Source organism: Mustela nivalis (genome assembly GCF_964662115.1).
Source record: "Mustela nivalis genome assembly, chromosome: 9".
Taxonomy (NCBI): domain Eukaryota; kingdom Metazoa; phylum Chordata; class Mammalia; order Carnivora; family Mustelidae; genus Mustela; species Mustela nivalis.
The window spans coordinates 90,868,124-90,886,679 of NC_139028.1; the positions used below are offsets into that span (position 1 = coordinate 90,868,124).

The 18,556-nt window shown below is 34.9% G+C and overlaps 1 protein-coding gene across 6 annotated transcripts in view; it reads right to left on the minus strand.

The window, feature by feature from the left end:
• The window catches only part of CCDC73 (coiled-coil domain containing 73), a 140,086-nt gene that overhangs the window by 34,633 nt on the left and 86,897 nt on the right, over nucleotides 1-18,556 (minus strand). For all 6 annotated transcript variants that reach the window (XM_082748904.1, XM_082748903.1, XM_082748901.1 and 3 more), the window contains one exon: nucleotides 21-149. In XM_082748904.1, the coding sequence (XP_082605030.1) occupies nucleotides 21-149 (129 nt within the window). The remainder of the gene's footprint in view (nucleotides 1-20; nucleotides 150-18,556) is intronic.

An 18,556-nucleotide genomic window follows, 5' to 3' on the forward strand; every position in this document is an offset into this window, starting at 1 on the left:
GAATATATCTGATTAAATACCATGTTGAATCTCTCCTGAAGTTCTTGAAATTTCTGTTCTTTAATTGTTAAGTGGATGTTTTCTTCTCCCATCTTATGTTGACATGTGACCTTGGACTTTATCAAGTCTGACGTAACTTTTTTTAGTTCCTTAACATAAGAAATATAAAAAGTTCAGTATAAACATTTTATCAAAATGAGATATTTTTTGACAATTTTAAAGTCCATTTAAAATGTATCATTATAATTTACTGTACTTCACATATCAAGATAATACTACTGATCCATAAAGTTCTATTTCCCCTAGTTACCTTACAAGATAATTAGCCAAGATGGGAATGCTATAAAGAGAGAATGCATGATTTTTTTTCCTAAAAAGAGCATTCTAACCAAAATAACTAACCTACCAGAAGTAGGGTATTTTTATTTATTATTTATTCAAAAAAAATCTACAGAGATAAAAAATAAAAGATTATCGATTTCCAAGTTCCCTAGCACCTAATAAGAAAAATTTATGTGAGAAATAATCATAATCTAATGTGATGAGGGCTATATTACAGAAATGTATAGAAGCATAAAAAGGAAAAAGATTGGGGTGCCTGGGTGGCTCAGTGGGTTGGGGCCTCTGCCTTGAGTCTTTAAGTCTTTAAATCTAATTGAGCCTTTAAAGATAAACTTGCAAAGAGGACAAAAAAGTAGCCATTCCAGACAAAAAGACTATGCATGCACAAACGTACAGAAACATGAAACAGTATGGCACTTTTCAGGGAAACAGAATAGGTTACGGCTGGAGCTAATATGTAATGGATGAGGGAGCGGAGTAGAGTACTTATGGTTATGGCTAGAAATCTGACAGGATTCAAGTATTTGAAAGGGCTTTATAGGCCAAGATAAAAAGAGCTTTAATTTTATCCTATAGGCAATAAGGAATAATTGAAGGATTTTGAGTAGGAGAAAGACATAAGATTTGTAATTCAGAAAAATAACTCTAGCATCATTACAGATTATTAGAATTGAAGAAGGTACAAAAGAAGTCTTCATTTGTGAAGTTACACGTCCATTGAGCTTAATAGCTATCATCCAAATACATTAAAATTCTGAAATACCAACTTCCGAATTGGTGTGTAATTTATTATTCTGCTGTTCTGTGGATACTGACTATATTAAATATTCAAGAACCCAATTTTCACATTTTTAACTACATAGTATCTGACCTCCCTTTAAATTTTGGAGGAATTCTACATTATGAGTCCACTGTCCACTAGACGAGCCAGAAATGCCAGATAGTAGATTTTTAAGCATGAGGCTAGATTCTGCTAATCAGATGTACCCATCCTGGATACTGGATCAGGAAGCAATATCACAAAGAACAAGAGCTGCTACAAATCCTTCTGCTATAGGCTTTAGGGACAATGGTAGTAACATCACATTTCCATGGACAACAATGGTACCACTAAAGCAGAAGCAGCATCCATGATAGTCAACAGTGACAGTACAACCTACAATGTATAATGGTCTGTGTGGAAGTTGGTTTATGGTGTGTGGTCTTGGATATTCCAAAGCTTCCCTTGTTTCTGACCATTTTCTAAGTCTGAGATGACCAACATCTAAATTCCTTGGCTGACAAAAATCATCTTAGAGTTAAGAATCCTGACGAATATACTTTAGTTTTTAAAAGACTATATATAAGAACTGAATAAATAATAACAATAAACAGCTCTTTTGTAGAAAAAAAGTTTAATTCATTAGGGTGGTGAGATTATAAGAAACTGTTATTGTCTTCATTGTACTGATTAGAATTTTCTCTTTTTTTTCTAAAGTAAACACATATTTCTTAAAGTATCAGTGTACAGGACATACATATATATAGTGTAGTATGTAACAGTATATAAAACAATGGAAATAAGGGCACTCACTCAGTTATTAGTTAGAAGAGAGATGATGGCAAATGACTGTGTCCTAAAGAACTCCAACATGCATGGATTCCAGAAGAAGCTACTATGGAAGGCTGAGAAGTACAGTCAACTGAGGTAGGTGGAAAATCAAGAGTGTAATGTTCAGGAAGCTGAAAAGCGAGCAGTGGAAAATAGGGCTGCCAATATGTCCAGAGTTGTACATGTTATAGCTTCAGATGCTACATGAAAACTCACCCATAACTCAATACCTAGTTCACAATCCAGGAGAAAGGATTAATGGTTTTAGTTCACATGTCCCTTTCAGGTATGTGCATTGCATAAACAACTGCTAAAGTAACCAGGCATGGGTCAGGAGAGAGGACTTGACTCTTAGAAAAGCAGGCAGACAAATTAGTGGCCAATACAAAGAGAACAATCAGCAAGTACTGAATAATGAAAGAAGTCTGAACAAAAGAGGTATGTGTTGAAGACGAAGTAGTATACCAGATATCCTCCATTTGTCTGTCCTGACTCACTCTCCACCCTTTCTTCACACTGCTTTGCCCCCTGTGTGTTGATATCTGTGGATAGAGCAAACAATTCTTGCCCTCTGACTCCTGGCTGGCTTCAATCTCTGGAAGGCACCAGCAAATCAGTATGCTGGGAAGACAGAGAGATTGAGGTATTTCCTTGTTTCCTCCCCACATGACCACAAAATGACAATAGCTCTCTACCTTTACCAAAGGTTACACCTCTTTCCAGATTCCCACTATCTGCTTCTGTCCCTTGCCCCCTCAGGTTTATGTGGTATAATCATTCCCCCATTGCTTCTATCCCTGTGGTGCTTCAGACCTCCTCCTGGTTTCCCTGAACTCTGCCCATAGCTTTGTAGACAGCTGCTTCATCAAATTTTTCATTTTTACCCGTTCCAAGGTGCCATCTATTTCCTGACTCAATCCTGTTCAATACAAATAAACTGAAAGAAGGGATTTTAAGTGTGGGGAGGGGCTATGGAGGAGAGCAAAGGCAAAAAGGAAGGAATAATGAAGAATTATGACAATTGCAACAAAAATTTTCCATTATATAGAACAGAAGATGTTTAAGAAGTAGTAGGAAATGATGTTGAAGATATAGAATGGGGCCAGACCACAGAAGTTATGAAAAGTCAATTAAAGAAGTATGGGACAGGGGCACCTGGGTGGCTCAGTGAGTGGGTTAAAGCTTCTGCCTTCAGCTCAGGTCATGGTGCCAGGTCCTGGGATCGAGCCCCGCATCAGGCTCTCTGATCAGTGGGGAGCCTGCTTCCCTCTCTCTCTGCCTTCCTCTGCCTACTTGTGATTTCTGTCTGTCAAACAAATAAACAAAATCTTTAAAAAAAAAAAAAAAAAGAACACTGGCTAAGGCACTATTTTATCAATCCAGGCATGAGATGATAAATGTCTATATTTTAAGAAATGAAAAATGGCAAATATGAGATATTCTAAAGGAAAATATAATTGAACAGACAAAGAGAATGAAGGAAGAAGATTATTCCAGAGTGCCTAAGTGAAGCTAAAAGAAATGAAAAGAAACACTATGAAATGTGAAAAAGAAAGCATGCAATGGAAAGGAAATCGGAAGTCTGCTTCACTGAAGAAATAGATGAAAATATATTAAGACAACAAGAAACAGTGATGAACAATGTTCTGCGACTTTTAAGAAAGCCAAAAAAGCACAAATCATTATGCCTGAGCTATAGGTTGTTATATTTTAAAAATATATTAAATTATATTAATTATATTAAATTACATATTTTTAAAAGTCCTTCATTCATATTTTTTCGAATTACAGAAGGTTACATGAGATGAATTCCCTCAAAGGAAGTTTCAGTGTTCCAACAATGGTTCATCTTCACAGTCAGCAAGAGGATTTCCTTTGAAAGGAGAGCTGCATGGATTTGGGGGGATGTGGAGGGAGAAAGGAGGGAGATGGAGAATGAAGAATCAATCCAGTATGTGGCCTGCTGACCCTGAAATTACAGTACGTCATAAAAGGAGATGACCTTCAGGCAGCTGAAAATATAGAACTGAGATAGAGGGAAATGTAAGGCTGCAAATATAAAGTCATCTGCATGAAGTGAATGACTGAATCGCAGATATGAGAGCTCACTGAAAGAGACCACAGGATAGAACTTTGGAGGAATGAAAGAATAAAGGTAATCAGGGAGCCGAAGGAATCTGTACCAAAAGACCCTTAAAAAGCAAGCTATCGTACAGATGTTCTAAAATGAACACATTTTGTACTTTAAACATCTTTTTTTTTTTTTTTTTTTTGTTTACAAAACACAATATTATTCTGTAACTAAAAACACCAAGTATCAGTAACAGGATGCTGCGATTACAAGTATCAGAGACCATACAAATAATGACATTTATTCTTCCACATAACAGGGAGTCCAAAGTTGGGTAGGTTCTCCACTTTTTTTTTTTAATTTTATTTATTTATTTGACAGACAGATCACAAGTAGGCAAAGAGGCGGTAGGGGTGGGGCAGGGAGCAGTCTCCCTGCCAAGCAGAGAGCCCAATGCAGGTTGTCTTAACCCAAGCCAAAGGTAGAGGCTTAACTCACTGAGCCACCCAGGTGTCCCTGGTTCTCCACTTTTATTCAACATAGTACTAGAAGACCTAGCTCCAGCAATCAGACTACAAAAAGAAATAAAATGCATCCAAATCGGTAAGGAAGAAATAAAACTTTTACTATTTGCAGATGACATAATACTATAGATAGAAACCTGAAAGACATTACCAAAAAACCACTAGAACTGATAAATAAATTCAGAAGGTCACAGGATACTAAATCAATTTAAGAAATCTGTTGCATTCCTATACACTAATAATGAAGCATCAGAAAGTGAACCTAAGAAAAGCAATCCCATTTATTGTTATGCCAAAAAAAAAAAAAAAATCCAGGAACAAACTTAAACAAAGAGGTGAAAGACCTGTACTCTGAAAACTATAAAACACTGATGAAAGTAACTGAAGAAGAAAAAAGAAATGGAAAAACATCCCATGCTCATGGATTGGGAGAAAAAATATTGTTAAATTGTCTATACTATCCAAAGCAATCTACACATTTAATGCAATCCCTTTCAATATGCCAGCAGCAGTTTTCACAGAACTAGAACCAACAATTCTAAAATCTGCATGGAACCACAAAAGACCCTGAATCTCTGAAGAGCCAAAGCAACTTGGAAAAAGAAAAGCAAATTGTTGGAGACATCACAATTCTGGACTTCAAGTTATATTACAAAGCTGTAATAATGAAAACAGTATGGTACTGGCACATAAATACACACAGATCAGTGGAGCAGAATGAAAAAAAAAAAAACAAACAAGAAATAAACCCACAACTATAAGGTCAATTAATCTTAACAAAGCAGGAGAGAATATCCAACTGTTGACAGTCTCTTCAACAAATGGTGTTGGGAAAACCGGACCACTTTCTTACACCATACACAAAAAGACTCAAAATGGATAAAAATCCTAGAAGACTAAACCACAGGCAATAATGTCTCTGACATGAGCTGTGGCAATACTTTTCTAGGTGTGTCCCCCAAGGCAAAGGAAATAAAAGCAAAAATAAACTATTGGGACTACATAAAAATAAAAAGCTTCTGCACAGCAAAGGAAACAATCAACAAAACTAAAAAGACAGCGTATGGAATAGAAGATGTTTGAAAATGACAAATCCAATAAAGGGTTAGTATCCAAAACATATAAAGAACTTATAAAACTCAACACCTCCAAAACAAATAATCCAATTAAAAAATGGACAGAAGACATGAAAGACATTTCTCCAAAGATGACATACAGATGGCCAACAGACACATGAAAAGATGCTCCACATGATTCATTATCAGGGAAAGGCCGATTAAAACTATACTGAGATATCACCTCACACCTGTTAGAATGGCTAAAATCAAAAACACAAGAAACAACAAATGTTGGGGAGGATGTGGACAAAAGAGAGCACTCGTGCTGTTGATGAGAATGCAAACTGTATGGTACAGCCACTGTGGAAAACGGTATGGAGTTTCCTCAAAAATTAAAAAGAAGTGTATGGGGGCGCCTGGGTGGCTCAGTGGGTTAAGCCGCTGCCTTCGGCTCAGGTCATGATCTCAGGGTCCTGGGATCGAGTCCCACATCGGGCTTTCTGCTCAGCAGGGAGCCTGCTTCCTTCTCTCTCTCTCTCTGCCTGCCTCTCAGTGTACTTGTAATTTCTCTCTGTCAAATAAATAAATAAAATCTTAAAAAAAAAAAATAAATAAATAAATAAATAAATAAAAAGAAGTGTATGATCCAGCAATCACACTATTGGGTATTTACCCCCAAAATAGAAAAACACGAATTCAAAGGGATATATGCCCCTTGTGTTTATAGCAGCAGTATTTACAATAGCTAAACTATGAAAGCAGCCCATGTTCATCAATAGATGGATAAAGAAGATGTGAGATATATATATAAATGCATATATATACACACATATACATATGTGTATGTATATAAAATCTCAAATATTCCACATACTATGGAATATTATTCAGCTATAAAAAATAATTAAATCTTGCCACTTGCAATGACATGGATGGAGCTAGAGAATACAATGCTAAGTAAAATGAGCCACAGAAAGACAAATACCACATGATCTCACTCCTATGTGGAATTTAAGAAACAAACAAGCAAAGACAAAAAAAAAAAAAAAGAGAGAGAGAGAGAGAGAGATAGCAAGGGAGATACAGAAAGAGAGACAAACCAAGGTACTGATGGTTACCAGAAGAGAGTTTGGTGAGGGGGATGGGTGAAATAGGTGAAAGAGATTAAGAGTACACTTATCATGATGAGCACTGAGTAATGTATAGAATTGTTGAATCACTACATTGTATACCTGAGACGAATATAAGACTGTATATTAACATACTGGAATTAAGAACTTAAAAAAATTAAAATAAAAAAAACTAAAAATTTGGGGAGGTTCTTGTTTTGGTTGATTCAGGCACTCAATTAGGATTCAGGAAATTTAATAAAGACTACATATTATCAAAGACTAGGGTATTTTAATTTGTCCACTTTCCATTCTTGGAACCGTCCTCTTTTTTCCAATGTTGGGACTACAACAAGGGGCCAATTTAGATACTACATAGCAATAGTTGCTTCCTGGGACTCCTTCTGAAGAGTAAGAAAATGTTTCTTTGAACCACTTTTTATTGGCCAGAACCAGATCACAGGCTCATTTCTGAACCAAACACTGGTATGAAAAATGGAGATTGTATTAACTGCCTTAGAGACAGAATGATCATATAAGGTGGACTGAATATTGGCAGAATTATCACAATGTCTACTGCAAGAAAAATTTCAGCTAACATTGTAAAATACACAGGTTGTTTAGAATATTACTGGTTATAAATATTATACAGTATAATAGAAGATAAATGAATATTTTTCACAAGATGATTGACATTGGGTAATTCACCTCCCTTCCTTTTTTTAAAAAAAAGATTTTATTAGTTAGTTAGTTAATTAATTTGAGAGCAAGCTAGCGAGGAGGAGCAGACAGAGAGAGAAAAAGAAGCTAAAGCAGACTCTGCACTGAGTGCAGAGCCCAACCCAGGGCTCGATCCTACGATTGAGAGATCAGACCTGAGCTGAAACCAAGAGTCACTTAAACAACTGAGCCACCCAGGCACCCCTCACCTACTCTCTTTAGGTTTCAGTTCCCTTTACAAAAACAGGAGAGGTTGGATCCAGTTAGTGGTTTTTAAATTGTGCTCTGAGAGTCCTGGATGGTCTGCGGACACCATTAATAGCTGCTAATAGAGGAGCAAGAGCCCTTAAGTATATATAGCTCCAGTGTTCCTCCAAGCTTCCTTTTAAGCAAAAGCAGCTCTACCTTATTTGTTTTAATATGGAGATTCCGCATCTTGAACTGAGGGTTCTGCAGCTCAAAGACAAAAACAAGATTAGATGATCCCTATGATTTTAAGAAATTTAAAGATGATCTGAAGAAGATAGTTTGGAGAGAACCGGATATTGTAGAAATAGAAAACAGTTCAAGCATGAAAGGAGAAAGGGCGATTGATGAGTCAGAAGGAGTTTCAGACTTTCCTATCTGATAAAGGAATTTAAAGGTAAATGAGTCTGTGTTTCAATTGTCTTAAAAGACTATACATATAAACTACTTACAGTCTGCGGTGCAGAAAAACTGAATCTAACAAAGCTGCCTTAATCCTAATCTTAACCTAATTTTACTTGCAAGTAACAATAATCCCTACGGCATGTTTGACTTTCTGAAGTGTTTTCCATGCATTTATTGTCTTATGTTTATTACACATATATAAAACAAGAAAGGTAGGGGTCATTCTACTCATATTAAAAACAAGAATACAAAAGGGGGGAAGGAGAAAAGCAATGCCTGTACAGGTCTGGGTCAAGCACCTCTTTGAGATGACTACAGTTGGAAGGTTTAGTTTGAAAGAGAAAGGTAAAGTGATGAATTAAGACAAATAGAATAAGTGAGAAATATTATTCAGGGAATTATATGTAGGCAGAAGAGACTAAAGGACTGCGTAGAGTAGTGGGGACTGAAAGACTAGAGGCAGAGAGAACAGATTTGAGAGCACCATGATACAGACAGAAAAGGATGTTCTGGCTGGAGAAAGAGGACAATGAAAGAGCCCAAAGGACATAGTGTTTAATGATAAAGTTTCAAGGCAGGGACACACTAGTTTATAGATCTTTAGAGTCAAAACATAGAAGGAGCTGCTATTTCAGGAGTATGAATAGTAAACAATTTCCCTTTTTAATAAATATATGGTTTCTAATGGGGAATAAGAGAAGAAATGTACATGGACAAATTGTTTATGCTGCTATCACTATTAGGAAGGTTAAAATTGTGGGTTCTGGAGTCAAAATATGTCTAGGCTCCAGTCCTGGCTTTATTTTCCTTGTTATGTAACTTTAGGTAACTTATTTAACTTCCTTGTGTCTCAAGTTCCTCATCTGTAAAGTAGAAATTTAATTTTTTAAAAACTAACAAATCTTGTGCTATGTAATACTCCATGCAACAAGTATTTGTTGAGTATCTACTACATGTCAGGCACTATTGCCTGTTATTACCTCTAAGTGAATCCAAGGGAGTTCTAGGATTATTTTTTCTACTTTCAAAATAAAGTCTTAATAATGGTATAGTTAAATATTCTTTTATTTATTTAAGGAATTAAGATTCACTTTTTCATATCTAAAAATAAGAATTTTCCTGTAGACTATGAGCTCCTCAAGGAAAGGTACCATGTTTTATACTCATCCCATAGCAGCCTAATACATTCAATGAATTTAAAAGGAACTGAACATTATAATGACTATAAGAAGAAAATTGATAAACATGATTATGAAAAAAACTGTGACTTTACCTAATATAAGATTTGATGAACACTAAGGTTGATTTATTCAGGATAAAAAAAAAAGGCAATAAAAATATTTGGTAAGAGCAGTTGATGTGAGCCAGACAGAGTATTATTAATGACACAACAGTTCATAGTCAGTTTGTAAGACTAAATAGAAAGTGGTATGTTTAAGTATAATGCTGAGGGTTTAATCACTGATTGAACCAGTTGGCTTCACTCCATTCAATGTAACAACCACAGCCCTACAGATCACCATGTATATAGACAGATGCTCATGGTTTAAATGTGAACAGACCAGTACAATAATGGAAAAATAAAGTTAGTAGATGGTGAGTCACTAGCATTATATTAACTTTAAAAGAACAGCATATTTTTTGGCTAGAAAATAACCGTGACTGTTGTAATAGATAGCCCTAAATTTGTGAATTTAAAATAGGTTAATTCTAGGGGTGCCTAGGTGGCTCAGTGGGTTAGCCTCTGCCTTCGGCTCGGGTCGTGATCTCAGGGTCCTGGGATCAAGCCCCACATCGGGCTCTCTGCTCGGCAGGGAGCCTGCTTCCCCCTCTCTCTCTCTCTCTCTGCCTACTTGTGATCTCTGTCTGTCAAATAAATAAATAAATAAATCTTTAAAATAGGTTAATTTTTCATTATAAGTACAGATCCAAGAATATGCTAGAAAACAACAAGTACAGAAATAAGACCGTATAATAAAACATTACACTAGACTAGAGGGTCTTTGACTTAACAAACTTATTGAACAAAAGAACATATTGACCTTGTTATTTTCACCCTGGATAAACATTTGAAAACATGAGATGGTAGTCAAATTGACTACGGACTCTGAAGGATATTAAAAAAAACAACTGGTAATTTCAGCAATTAATTTAATTTCTTAAAAATTTAAGAGGTTAATTCAAAGGAAAATTGTTTGTTATAGGACCTCAAAGTTTTAATCTCAACTCAGATTTATGGGATGTTTGGCTAATTTTTTATATTGCTACCCAGTATTTAGTCACAAATCATCCAAGTATTAAAAATGATCTTTTGTGCTCAACTGACTCTACTTTTTTAAAAAGCCACCAATAATATTGGACTTAATGTACATCTTTCTTTACACAATGGTGTTTCAAAAAACTTGCTTTCAAGTTGCTTTTTTTGTGTACTAAATTGGTAGTTTTAAAATTTGTAACTTTGAACTTTTATTTTTTTATATTAGGTTTTCCTAAAGCAAGATACACCTGTAAAAAATAAATAAACATTCAAACAACTTAGAAATTATTAGATGCCCTTTATACTAGTTTTATACTAGTAATCTATTCTAGATGCAATCCTAAAATACAAAGTTCTACAGATAAAAGTACAATTAAACAGAAGTATATGCTGCTAAAACATATTTCTATCAAGTGGCTTTTAATTCTCTGAATTAATAAAAGAGGATTCATTTTTCCTTTTTTTTTTTAGATTTTATTTTTTTATTTGACAGAGAGAGACACAGCAAGAGAGGGAACACAAGCAGGGGGAGTGGGAGAGGGAGAAGCAGGCTTCCTGTCGAGGAGAGATCCCAGTGATCATGACCTGAGCCAAAGGCAGATGCTTAATGGCTGAGCCACCCAGGCGTCCCGAGGATTCATTTTTCTAAAAGTTATTTTTTCTGTCAAGGTTACAAAGTTCAACAAACTTCAATGGCTTTCTATTCTTTTCAACAACTGAAAACATGGAGCTTTTTAATCAGCTAGGTTTTCTAGGAGATACTCTAAAAGGCATCAATTTCTATTACAAAAATTGTTATGAAACAATAAGGAAGTGGGAAAGGGGAGGATAAGCGTGAAAACTCAGTATATAGCTGACAAAAGTAAAAACTAATCATTTCTTATGTCTTTCTTTTTCTCTTATATATTAATTAATCTTAAGAGCATAATAAACTAAAATCAGAGACCTCCATGAAATGATTATCCACTGAAAATATGCTTTTGATTTTATAGCCCTTATTGCTTTTAAATATCCTGAACTTTTAGTACATTGTCTGTTTTCTAACCATTTTATTCAAAGCTGTTAGTGCAGCAAGTAAACAGCACATGCTTTGATCTCATTAAATTACAACTTATAGTTCCTAGAGTCATAAATATTATGCTCTTTTTTCCTTTACCCCTCCTTTTCTGGTACAGGGTAGTCTGTTAAATGTCACTATCTCCTTGAGTGCTCTGACGTTTACTCAGACAAACAGCAGAGGTTATGAATGCTGCTCACAGATAGTATCAGGAATTCTTCATGATTGCCATAATGGTGAACCCAACATTCAGAACTGTAATATCTAGTTTAATCTAACAACTAAGTTTGGTCTGTTTAACTTTGCACACACACACAAAAAATCCATCTTATCACAAGCCAATAGCTTAAGTGTTCTGATTAAAATCATAAAACAGAATAAGAGAAAAATAAAAATTATCTTTGGGAAAATTAAGGATTAAAAGTTTTAAATGAGTGATATAATCAATGTTACTAGAATTAATTAGCTTCTAAAAGTGACAATAAAGAATGAAAACGTTTTCTTAGAGCTGAAAATTAAGACTACATACAAAATACAATACACTTATACCTAGAATGTCTGAAATATTAAAAATAGCTGTTAAAATATATTTTTAAATTTTCACTCTTTTAGCCACTCAGACTTGGAAATTTCAAGGTAATAAAATTCTCTCACTTTAAAAAAAAAAAAAAAAATTCTCTCACTTTACCCTTTTATACACTCTCTCTTCTAAGAACTGTTTGGTAACATAGTCACTAACTGTAATGCTCTGGAGAGAGGCCACCACTGTATAACATAACAGTACATTTAGTTAGCCCTGGCAGGGAAAGGGGTAACTGTGCTCCTGAGCAACACTATTCTACTTGTGTAAAGAAAAAGACATTCTTTTTACTCCAAACTACTAATGGTGACTCTCCATGATTTACATGAGACTCATCTCCATCTACAGGTCAGTCTTAAACTAACATTAGAAATATGGTATTATAATGAAACATTTGCTTTTATTTAATGAAAAAAAAAACACATAACTTAGTACAGAAACTTAGAAGGTATAATCCTCTTATAATAATGCAAAAGCAAACTAAATAAAAGCATATGAAAATTTTAATATAACCACTAAATTAATAGGATTAATCCATTAAATCATGGATTAAAAAAATTCCAAAAAATGAAAAAATAAATGAATCAAAGAGACATCACTGAAAATGTGCTTAGTCACAACTCTTCAGTCTCAGTATTTAGTTATTAGTACTTGCATTTGAAGTTTAGTTTAATAAAAATGAATGGTCCTATTAACAACATTCTGATTTGAAACTATAAATTTTTAAATTACAGGTTTTCTTCTTATATTAAAAAAAACCATCTTTAATATTCCAGGATGTGACTGAAAATAATGTTTTCTACATAAAAACTATCTGGTTTGCTAGACAAAATTAAGACTTTTAAGGGATAGGAACATATGCTTATTACCCCCTTCTGTTATACTGAGCTACTCCTATTCTCTTCCTTTCTGACTGTCAAAAAAAACCAACTTATTTGTAGTTATAAGATCAAAGAACTAGATAGAATAGTGTTACAAATATTAATGGCCTTTGGACTCTGGTTTAACATTTAGAAGACACTTCAATCTTTATCCTAAGTAATCCTGCTTTCCTTGAAACAATGCTAAAACAGAGTGTAGTAAAATTTTCTGATTTCTTGAATTATACATAAAAGTATGTTATTTATCTCACAGCACAAAACACTTCTGTTCAAAACTTAAATCTGTTACTCTAGATTCTTAATAAAATTTTAATTTCATAAAATTATAGTTAAATATAAAAATAGGGGAATTTATTTCCAGTTAACAAGTAAGGAGCTTAAACTTTGTCTTGACAGCACTTTATCCTGACAACAAGTAAAAGCTGAACAAACTGAAAATCAACAACTCCTCTTAGATCTGTCAGAGCAATGAGGTCATAAGGCAAATAGCTACCTCAACAATTGGAGAGACAGACTGGCAAATTAACAGAGCAAAAACCCACAAACAGAAACATCTGCAGGAAATAGTGCCAGCGTAGGAAAGCCTGGAACTGTGACTGACTGACTGCCAGAGGCTCAGTATAGACAACTCTGACAGTTAAAAAAACACAAAAACAAAAACAAAAACAAAACAGAGGACTGAGACACAGTAGGAACCCCCTCCCTGACACATACACAGAGTTTTGTGAATTTCATTTCCAAGACCTCTCACAGTATCAGAAAAAACTTCCCTCCTACTTCCAGGGGAAAGAGAGGAAAAAGCAACCATTTTGAAATATGTCAGGGCATTCTGTTCTTCTTAACAAGGACTGACCTCAGAAGAAATTATTGGACCTGACCCTAAACTACCCCAGGAAAGGATAATATCCAAATCTAGCCCCCTCCAACTATGCTGTACTACCCAAGAGAAAGAAAAAACTGAGGAATACTGTGAAGTTCACAGTCCAGTTACACAGGCTCACCAAAAGAATGAGACCTAATCATAGGACACTTCACAACCACCCCCCCCCCCCGACAACAACCTTAACTTATCATTACATTACTAAAGGCTATTTATTGCAAATTCTTTCACATGTATATCATGTCCATCTTTCAAAAAAAAATTACAAAGCATACTAAAAGTCAAGAAACACAGTTTGAAAAGACTGAACAAGCATCAAAACCCATGTCAGATATGGCAGAAATATTAGAATTATCAAATGTGGAATTTAAAAAAATATGCTAAATGCTTTAATGTAAAAAGTAGACAAAACATAGGAGAACAAATGGATAATGTAAGTAGAGAGACAGAAATTCTAAATAGAAAAGCAAAAAGAAATGCTTTAGCTCAAAAACACTGCAATGAAAATGAAGAATGCCTCTGATGGACTCAATAGTAATATGGACAAGATTGAGGAATATCAATGAACTTAATATGATGGCAAAATTCAAAAACTCAAAACCGAGAAAGAAAACTAAGGAAATCAAAAGAGAATATCCACCAACTGTGGGACAGCTACAAAAAATTAACATATGCATAATGGAAATACCAGAAGGAAAAGGAAGAGAACAAGGAAAAGAAGCAATATTTGAAGCAGTAATGACTGAGAATGTTCCTAAAGTAATGTCAGACACCAAACCACAGATCCAGGAAGCTCAGAGAACACCAAGAAGAATAAGTCACCAAAAAATTTATACCTAGGCATATCATATTCAAAATTCAGAAAATCAATACTTAAAAAAAAAAAAATACTGAAGAAGCCAGAGGAGAAAAAACCACCTTACCTACAGAAGAACAAAGGATTACAATCTGACTTCTCATACACCATACAAGCAATGAGAGTTATGTAAAATATTTAAAGTGTTGAGAGAAAAAACCACTAACCTAAAATTCTGTATCCTCTGAAATTATCCTTCAAAAGTGAAGGAGAGGGTTGCCTGGGTGGCTCAGTGGGTTAAAGCCTCTGCCTTCGGCTTGGGTTATGGTCCCAGGGTCCTGGGATCGAGACCTGAATCGGGCTCTCTGCTCAGTGGGAAGCCTGCTTTCCCCTTTCTCTGTCTGCCTCTCTGCCTACTTGTGATCTCTGTCAAATAAATAAAATCTTTAAAAAAAAAAAAAAAAAGTGAAGGAGAGGGATGCCTGGATGGCTCAGTTAATTAAGCATCTGTTTTTGGCTCAGGTCATGATCCCAAGCCCTGGGATTGAGTCCCACATCAGGCTCCTTTCTCAGTGGGAAGCCTGCTTCTCCTTCTGCCTGCCACTCTCCCAGCTGTGCTCGCTCACTCGCTCTCTCTCTCTGACAAATAAAAAATAAATAAAATTTTTTTTAATCTTTTTTTTAAAAGTGAAGGAGAAATAAAAACTTTTTAAGACAAATATTGAGCAAATTTGTTGCCCATGGGCCTGCCTTATAAGAAATGTTAAAAAAAAATTTTTTTTCAGAGAAAAGGAAAACAATATAGGTCAGAAACTCTGATGTACCTAATAAAAGGAAGAGAATCGGAGAAGGAATAAGTGATAGTAAATAAAATATTTCTGATTCGAAATTGATAAAATAACCATTTGTTCAAAATAACAACAGCAACAATATTGTTGATTATGTATGCTTAGGCATTAGTAAAATGAATGACAGCAATGATATAAGTGACAAGAGAGGAGAATCTGGACTGTTTTGTTGTTATAAGGTACATGCACTACCCATGAAATGATATGTTATTTGAAAGCAAACTTGGGTTACTGAAGATACATTGTGAATTCCAGGACTAGCACTAAAAAAGTTTTTTTAAAAGTACATTTGAAATGCTAAGAAAGAAGAGAAAATGGAATCATAAAATGTACAATTAAGACCACAAATAGCAAAAAAAGAGTGGAAGACAAAAAAGAGGTACAAAGGCAACAAACAGAAAACAACAAAAAATTATGGTACATATTAATCCCAATTATATCAATAATCACCTCAAACATCAGGAGTTTAAAATACAACAACCAAAAGGCAGATTATCAGAGTGGATCCAAAAACAAGACCCAATTATATGTTGTCTACAAAAAGCTCACTTTAAATATAAAAACACATATTGATTAAAAGTAAAGGGATGGAAAAGAATATACTGTTCTAACACTAATCAAAATAAAGTAGGATCATTATATTTATTTTAACCAGAGTAGATTTCAGAGAAAGAAAAGCTAATGAGGACAAAGAGGGGCATACATAATGATAAAGAAGTGAATATTCCAAGAAGACATAACAATGTCTTAATGTGTACATGCCTAAAGAGTACCAAAATAGAAGAGGCAAAAACTAACAACTGCAAAAAGAAATAGAGAATTAACTATTACATTTGGAGACTTTAATATCCCTCCATCAGAAATGGACAGATCCAGCAGGCAGAAAACCAGAAGGATCAAAGTTGAACTTCGTATCACCAACTAAATTGATATAATTGAAGTGTATAGACTACTTAATCCAAAAACAGATTAGAAATTCTTCTCAAGCTCACATGGAACATTCAGCAAGATAGACCACATTCTGGACCATAAAACACAACTTAACAAATTTAAAAGAATAAAAATGACACAATTTCTGTTCTCAAACCATAATAAAATTAAAATAGAAATCAATAAAAGGTAGCCTGAAGAAACCAAAATACTCCAAGATTAAACAGCACACTTCTACATAACACATGCGTCAAATTAGAAATCTCAGGAACATTTTTTAAATATTTTGAGCTAAATGAAAATACACCTTTTCAAAATCTGTGGGATGCAGTAAAAGCAATGTTTACAGGGGAATGTGTAACATTGAATGCAGATATTAGAAAAGAAAAAAGGTCAAAATATAGAAACAACCCAAGAGTCATATGACAGCTGAATGGACAAGGACAATATGGTGTATATATATATACACAATAGAATATCAGTCAGGTCTCAATGGAGAAAAACTGAGAGCTCTTCTGCTACGATCAGGAACACACCAGGAACACACCAATGCTGTTCAACATAGTACTAGAAGTCCTAGCCTCAGCAATCACACAACAAAAAGAATTAAAGGCATCCGAATCAGGAAAGAAGAAGTCAAACTATCACTCTTTGCACATGATATGATACTTTGTGTGGAAAACCCAAAAGATTCCACTCTAAATCTGCTAGAACTTGTATAGGAATTCAGTAAAGTGTCAGGATATAAAATCAATGTACAGAAATCAGTTGCATTTCTTTACACCAACAACAGGACAGAAAGAGAAATTAAGGAGTCAATCCCACTTAAAATTGCACCCAAAACCATAAGATACCTACAAACAAACCTAACCAAAGAGGCAAAGAATCTATACTCAGAAAACTATAAAGTACTCATGAAGGAAATTGAGGAAGACACAAAGAATGGAAAAATGTTCCATGCTCATGGATTGGAAGAACAAATATTGTGAAAATGTCTATGCTACCTAAAGCAATCTACACTTTTAATGCTATCCCTATCAAAATACCATCCATTTTTTTCAAAGAAATGGAACAAATAATCCTAAAATTTATATGGAACCAGAAAAGACCTCGAATAGCCAGAGGAATATTGAAAAAACAAACAAACAAACAAACAAACAAAGTTGGTGGCATCACAATTCCAGACTACAAGCTCTATTACAAAGCTGTCATCATCAAGACAGTATGATACCGGCACAAAACAGACACATTGGTCAATGGAACAGAATAGAGAGCCCAGAAATAGACCCTCAACTCTATGGTCAACTAATCTTCAACAAATCAGGGAAGAATGTCCAATTGAAAAAAGACAGCCTCTTCAACAAATGGTGTTGGGAAAATTGGACAGCCACATGCACAAGAATGAAACTGGGCCATTTCTTTACACCACACACGAAAATAGACTCAAAATGGACAAAGGACCTCAATGTGAGAAAGGAATCCATCAAAATCCTTGAGAACACAGGCAGTAACCTCTTCGACCTCAGCCACAGCAACATCTTCCTAGGAACATCACCAAAGGCAAGGGAAGCAAGGGCAAAAATGAACTATTGGGACTTCATCAAGATCAAAAGCTTTTGCACAGCAAAGGAAACAGTTAAAAAACCAAAAGACAACTGACAGAATGGGAGAAGATATTTGCAAATGACATATCAGATAAAGGGCTAGGATCCAAAATCTATAAAGAACTTAGCAAACTCAACACCCAAAGAACAAATAATCCAATCAAGAAATGGGCAGAGGACATGAACAAACATTTCTGCAAAGAAGACATCCAAATGGCCAACAGACACATGAAAAAGTGCTCCACATCACTCATCAGCAGGGAAATACAAATCAAAACCACAATGAGATAGCACCTCACACCAGTCAGAATGGCTAAAATTAACAAGTCAGGAAATGACAGATGCTGGCAAGGATGCGGAGAAAGGGGAACCCTCCTACACTGTTGGTGGGAATGCAAGCTGGTGCAACCACTCTGGAAAACAGCATGGAGGTTCCTCAAAATGTTGAAAATAGAACTACCTTATGACCCAGCAATTGCACTACTCGGTATTTACCCAAAAAATACAAACATAGTGATCCGAAGGGGCACATGCACCTGAATGTTTATAGCAGCAATGCCTACAATAACCAAACTATGGAAAGAACCTAGATGTCCATCAACAGATGAATGGATAAAGATGTGGCATATATACATAATGGAATACTATGCAGCCATC